This window comes from Helicoverpa armigera, chromosome 11, assembly GCF_030705265.1.
Source record: "Helicoverpa armigera isolate CAAS_96S chromosome 11, ASM3070526v1, whole genome shotgun sequence".
NCBI classification, from domain to species: Eukaryota; Metazoa; Arthropoda; class Insecta; order Lepidoptera; family Noctuidae; genus Helicoverpa; species Helicoverpa armigera.
Window position 1 is genome coordinate 2,261,251 of NC_087130.1, and position 6,858 is coordinate 2,268,108.

The 6,858-nt window shown below is 38.8% G+C and overlaps 1 protein-coding gene across 1 annotated transcript; it reads left to right on the forward strand.

Annotated features, from left to right (window-relative positions):
- Positions 1-2,596: 2,596 nt before the first annotated feature.
- Positions 2,597-3,452, forward strand: LOC135117543 (uncharacterized). Its single transcript, XM_064036945.1, has 2 exons — positions 2,597-2,812; positions 2,883-3,452. Exons 1-2 carry the CDS (start codon positions 2,597-2,599, stop codon positions 3,450-3,452), a joined length of 786 nt encoding a protein of 261 aa, XP_063893015.1.
- The last annotated feature ends 3,406 nt before the right edge of the window (positions 3,453-6,858 follow it).

A 6,858-nucleotide genomic window follows, 5' to 3' on the forward strand; every position in this document is an offset into this window, starting at 1 on the left:
ACCAGAAGCCATTTTTCTTCAATTCACCCTCAAAACTTCGGTGGAATTGAGAACAGCTGCCATTGTGTGTTGGTTTTCCTTGTCGGAAATCTGTTGGTATATTGTAGACCTTAGTTTTGGTTTAGTCAGCAAGGATTTTGTTTGCTGTTCAGTTTTGTGTTTTTAAAATATATTAACTTTACTTATTTACTGCATACGTAAATTGAAAATCATATCCCATAGCCACATGTTTTGACCAAAAACAAGCCGCCTAAGTACCTTTTTTGTTTGAATTCATCAAATAAATCCCTCCCGCTGAAGGTAAAATCTGTATATTTTAAAAATTGAATATCTCCTAAGAATTTCTTGTGATGTAATTGTTTATTAAATAAAAATATTAAATCATAATAAAAACCATTGTTTCAGGGTTATTTGAAGTGGTAAAATCTCCAGCGTTCTGGATAGGTCACGTAGTTAGCATTAGATACAGTAGGTATTTGTACCACGACTAGAAAATACTGCAGCTTAAACGCAGCTGGGAAATAAATAAACAAATTGTTTCATATGTTTTATATTTTGCCCACTTTGTTGTAACAATTTCACAAGGTAAAAGAGAAGCTTTAAATACTTCGTTAAAATAGTTTATGTAGGTAAGGTCCTCGTGTTTTTACGCGAAAGAGATAATATCTTTAGTGTGTTACCATCCGTACCTAATTTCGGTTACCAAAACCCAAAAAAGAAGGTCTGTAATTTCATTTAAAAACCTAAAAAGGTCCCAAAATATATTAAAGAACATGACGGTAACATACTATCAAAAGTAACTCCTAAGGGTCCAGATTACCATAATTTGATGTGGAAGTCTTGTAGAAATTTTATTAAACTTGGTCGTAGGCCCTTCCATTAATGTGGCACAAATTCTTTTAATAGGATACGTACTCGTAACAGATGTCTCTTGGAGTGTGGAAACAAATCTTATTCCGATGAGAACCTATCGAGGGTTCGACTGTTTTTGGGAATCACTCTCGGATCAAATTGGTTGAAGTGAAAAGGATTTTTGTCTGAATTGTGACGGATTGTCACAGAAAAGAATCGTGTCAGAACAATTTAGTATTGGACATTGAAAGGACTACCTACTTACGGCATGGGACAAATGATTTTATTACAAGTGACAAGGCTGGACACTGATTTAACTGTCGTCATGTAATTTTAAAAAGAAATCTGTATTTTCTAAATCATCATCGTCATCATCTGCCTAGACGTTTCTCAACTATGTTGGAGTCGCAACTATGCAGCTGAGTACCAGTGCTTTACAGGGAGTGACTGCCCATTTGGTCCCAGGTATGACTTACGGCCTCTGGATACGGTAATCAGTCTTTTCTAAATCATTATTATGTTATCCTCAAATGTATCAATAGGTAATGTAAAAAAGTAACTTTGTTAATTTCACAGTTCATCAACCTCTAAGCGTAAGATGGATGTGCTTTATAAGTGAGGAGTAAACTAAGATACCTACTTATCCATGCGGATCTATAAACCATTTCCCTAGAGCCACAACTTAAAGCTCCGGATACAGTAATTAATAACCCAATGACATACCGGGATACGGAAACCATATTACGTATTACGTATGTCGAATGTATGATACGGCTTGCGATGTGACGCAGTGGTGCCAACATTCCGGATCGAATTAGTGGCTGCGGACTGTCATCAATTGGTTATAAGCTCTTGGGTTTGCAGCCTTGGTGAAGGTTGAAATAATTCAGTGTGAGGTAGCGTTATGTTTGATCGAGATTTGTTAGGTAATACATAGCAGTGGTGCTTTTTAGCTTTCGAGTTATGATGTCTGGGATTATAAAAAATGGGTCATAAGCAATAAAGGGTCGTTTTGTAGATGAAGCAAAGTTTAGACGCCTGTATGTTTTATGAGAGCAGAGCGCTTCAAAGTTAGTCCATCAAAGTCGAGGCTCTTTCAATAGAAATTGGTAACTCTATTTTATATAACAACACACGGTTCACGACGAATTAAAGTAAAGTTTACAATTATTATGTTCACTACTTCTGTGCAGATTTTCACCGTAACGAATCTCGTTCTACAATATCCATGAAAAAAAAGCTAATTACTTATAAACAAAAGAAATTACTAAATACCTACACAAAGGCATTATGCAGATATTCAGTACAGAACTGCGCACACGATTAAACTGACAAACGATGACTGCATCCGATTATACGCGGACGCTGAGAACAATTTGTTGCAATGAAACCTTGGGTTAGTAACTAATAACTATTAAGTATACTGATATTGTGGAGTGGTTGGGGATAAAAGAAATATTGGATAGTTGCTGAAGTAATGATATTACGAAAATTGTGTTGAGTGCCATTGAACCACACTAATACTGCTTGATACTTCCTTTGTTGTAACATAGCAGTAATAAAGCAGTGTTATTTGTGGATCGTCTAAAGAAAAATTAGACCTCTGATGAAAGCAAGTTATAATAATTGCTATCATCCTTCTTGTACAAAAACAACTGACTACCGCAAACTGACTGAAGAAACCAAAGCTAACTGGACTTGTCCAAGCTGCCGCAACAAAAAGTTTAGCTCAAGTAATACCGACATGCACACACCAAATACGTCATCGCTTGCACCAAACAGCACAAATGAGCCTCTGTCGAACTGTACCTCCGACTCACCAGACCCAGGCAGCTTCTCCCAACTCACGTCGGAAATAAAGCTCTTGCGCGACGATGTCGGTGACCTTAAATCCAATATTAAAATGCTAACAGATCTCTTGATTCAATGTAATCAGCGATTAGAACTATCTGAGAAGAGAGTAGGTAACTGAGGCCGAAACCAAAATTCAATGCTTGGAGAAACAAGTTAACGAAATACCGGTGCTAAAGGCCACAATACAACAACTCAGCGAGCAAGTACAGTCTCACACTAAATCTAACCTGAAGAACCAAGTCGAGATAATCGGTATCAATGAAACTCCTAACGAAAATCCCGTACATACAATACTTACAGTAGCTGTGAAGTTAGGTGTCGATCTTCAAGACACTGACATAGACTACGTAACTAGATCTGGCCCCCGCTTCAACAATAACTCCGAGAAAACTTCTAGTTCACCCCATGATAACCAGCCGCGCCCCCTTGTTGTTAAATTTCTCAGAAACAACAAACGAAACGAATTTCTTCGCGCCGGGAAAACTAGACGCAACATCTCCAGTGAAAATCTGGATATACCAGGCCCACGCAGAACCATATACTTCAATGAGCGGCTCACCAAAGAGGACAGGCAGTTATTTCGTGCGGCCAGGCTACGTACCAAAGATTGTGAGTACAAGTACTGCTGGATTAAGAACGGAACGGTTAATATTCGCAAAAAGGAAGGGAACCCTGCTATCGCTATCAAGACCATGGACGACCTGGAGCGCCACTGCCCCACTACAACAGCACAACTTAATGGATAAAGCTCTGACAAACCTGTTAACTCTTCAAATTTTACGTAAGAATTTTATATTGTTTTGTAATTTCTATAATACTCTTAGTTCGTTGATTTTATTAGTTATTAAGAAAATAATTCTTCAAATTTTTTGTAAGAATTTTATATTGTTTTGTAACTTCTATAATACTCTTAGTTCCTTAATTTTATTAGTTATTAAGAAAAAAATGTCATTTTGCACTTACGGGCTTGTACACAAACACACACATAAATGTGAATCAGACACAATAGTAGAACTTCACTTCCTGACAAAATTGTTAACTAAACACACACTGTTAATTCTCAAACACGGGTTTCCCCGTAAACACACACATACAAACACATCAAACACACAATTCACGATTACACAAATCTATACACCACTAACACAATTCTATGGAAACATTGTATATTTCCTTCTGTATACTAATGACGCAACGAATACGTTAACTAAAAAACATTCACAAAGTGACGGCTCACTTACTATTAAATTTACCAAAAATGGTTTCTCTTGACATCATTAACGATTTAGACGAATCTTTTTCAACAGTATGCCACACAGTAGAATCCCCAGAAAGTTGCAAACTCCTCCTCAATGTTTCCAAAGATAATTTCACAGTACTCACATACAACATAAGAAGCTACCAAAAAAACTTTGAAGACTTCAAAGTTGCACTGTACCGACTAAATTCAAACATTGACGTAATTGTGCTAACTGAGTGCTGGCTGTCAGAAGGAACTATCATAGAAGAAATTCCAGGGTATCACACATTTAAAACTTCGTCACAAATCAATAAAAATGGAGGCATTGTTACCTACATAAGGACAGTCTGGAATAACGCCACTAATTCCGAAGCTAACCTAGCCGACGCCGACAGCATGCTATTAAACATCACAAATGACATTATACTATTAGCAATTTATCGTTCCCCATCGTTTACAAACGCAGACACTTTCTTCGAATCGCTAGACATGACCCTCTCCAATCTAAAACACAAGCAAACCATCCTACTAGCTGGTGACATCAATATAAACATTATGGACCTAGAAAACAACCAGGCCTCGAGCTATTCGTGCCTCATGGCCTCACATAATCTGACCCCTGCTATTACTGTTCCTACAAGAGGTGGTGCATGTATTGACCACATTTTTGTCAAAACGAATACAAATCCTTTCGGCCTAGTCTGCAACCTTTCCATCACAGACCACGACTTAGCGATTTGCAGTGTACCCCTTAATTCGCATATGAAGAAACAGACTAAGCGATGGATAACCAAAACCGATTGGGACGCTGTGAACGCTGAGATCGCACAATCAGACTGGGAACCCATATACAGCTCCTCATGTGTCAATAACTCATTAAACTTCTTTAATAACATAGTAACTAACGCCATCAATAGGCACACAAAACAAATAAAAATCTCCAGAAAACTAGCCAATATCCAACCATGGGTTACACCTGGTCTAATTAGATGCATGAGACAACGGGACAAACTACACTTAGCATGTAAAGCCAACCCTAATGATGTCACCAAACATTTAATTTACACAAGATATAGAAACTACTTATACTTGTTGCTGCGTAAACTCAAAACCTTACACAACAAAAAGAAAATAGACGACAACAAAGACAACCCTAAAAGGCTATGGACTGCCATAAAGGACATAACATGTGGAAATAAAAACAATCAAAACAATGCTACACAACTAATCGGATCCAGTATTTCCCCTACACAAGCACTCGACAGCTGTAATCAGCATTTTGTTGATGTGGGAGAACAACACGCAGACAAAATTCTAAATAGACTCGGAACGACGCATAACTCATTAATTGAAACTTACCAACCTAAACAAATCACCTCACAATCATTCTTCATGAATCCTACTGACGAACAAGAAATAGCCGATATCATACGCAATCTAAAAATAGACAGTACACCTGGCCCTGATCAACTCACTGTATACCTACTCTCAAAATGCCTGAACAGTTTCATTAAACCCATAACTCACATTTTCAATCTAAGCCTGGAAACAGGAGTATTTCCTGACTCCTGGAAGACGGCATCCGTGACTCCTATCTACAAAACTGGTCCTAAAGAAGACCCTAGAAACTACAGACCTATAGCTCTCTTAAGCATAGTTTCGAAAATACTAGAAAAGATTGTTAATAAGAGACTCATAGACTACCTCGACAAAAACCACATCATCTCGGATAGGCAGTTTGGCTTCCGTCAAGGTAGATCCACTGAAGACGCTGTGTCACTCTTGACAGATCGGGTCGCTCACCATATTGAAAACGGACATTGCTGTATAGGTGTTTTCCTCGATCTCGCAAAGGCGTTTGACACAGTGTCAACGGGGTTACTATTAAAAAAACTAGAGTTCATAGGTCTCAGGGGCAACTCACTGGAATGGTTCCGTAGCTATCTTACATCGCGAAAGCAGTATGTCAAAATAGGGTACCATAAAAGCAAACTGCTACCAATCAACTACGGCGTGCCTCAAGGCAGTACACTCGGTCCTACTTTGTTCACCCTGTATATAAATGACATAGTGAGTTTACCCATAACCGGTGCCGAAATTGTCACATATGCCGATGACACAGCCATTATTTTTCATGGAAAGTCTTGGGACTTTGCACGTGACATAGCAGAACGCGGCCTGACTGAAATGGCGCTATCCTTAGACCTCAACTTACTGACACTCAACATTAGCAAGAGTAAATTCATAACTTTCTGTAAAACTAATTCTACCTGCCCTCCTCGCTCCTTTACCCTAAAAATACACACATGTACACAAGCAAACATCACCGGCTCCCAGCAACACTGCGTCTGTGAAACCCTCGCACGCACTGAGACCATCAAGTACCTAGGGATAACCTTAGACCATCACTTAAACTACAAAGCGCACATATATTCACTGTCTGCTAGAGTCCGTAAACTAATTTATGTGATGAAAAAACTCAGGGACTGCTCCCCACTAGACGTACTAAGAACCGTCTACTTCGCGCTCTGCCAATCGGTTATACAATATTGTATACGCATATGGGGGAGTGCTGGAAAGAGCACACTCATAACTCTGGAAAGGGCACAACGAGCTTTGATCAAGTTAGCCTTAAAACTACCATTTAAATACCCGACAGACTCCGTATACGAAAAGTTCCGTGTTCTAAGGGTCCGCCAACTATTCATACTCAAGGCTACACTTGTTGCACACTCCCTTATCAAAAAACGCGCTGACTATCAGGACATAATTAGCAAACGGGTATTCAGGATACCCTTACCAAACGCCAACTCTGAACTAGCTAGACGCTGTACACAGTACTCACATCCAAGCACATATAATAAGGTCAACCGAATTTGTGACCTAAGAGACTGTACACTCAATATGGGTAA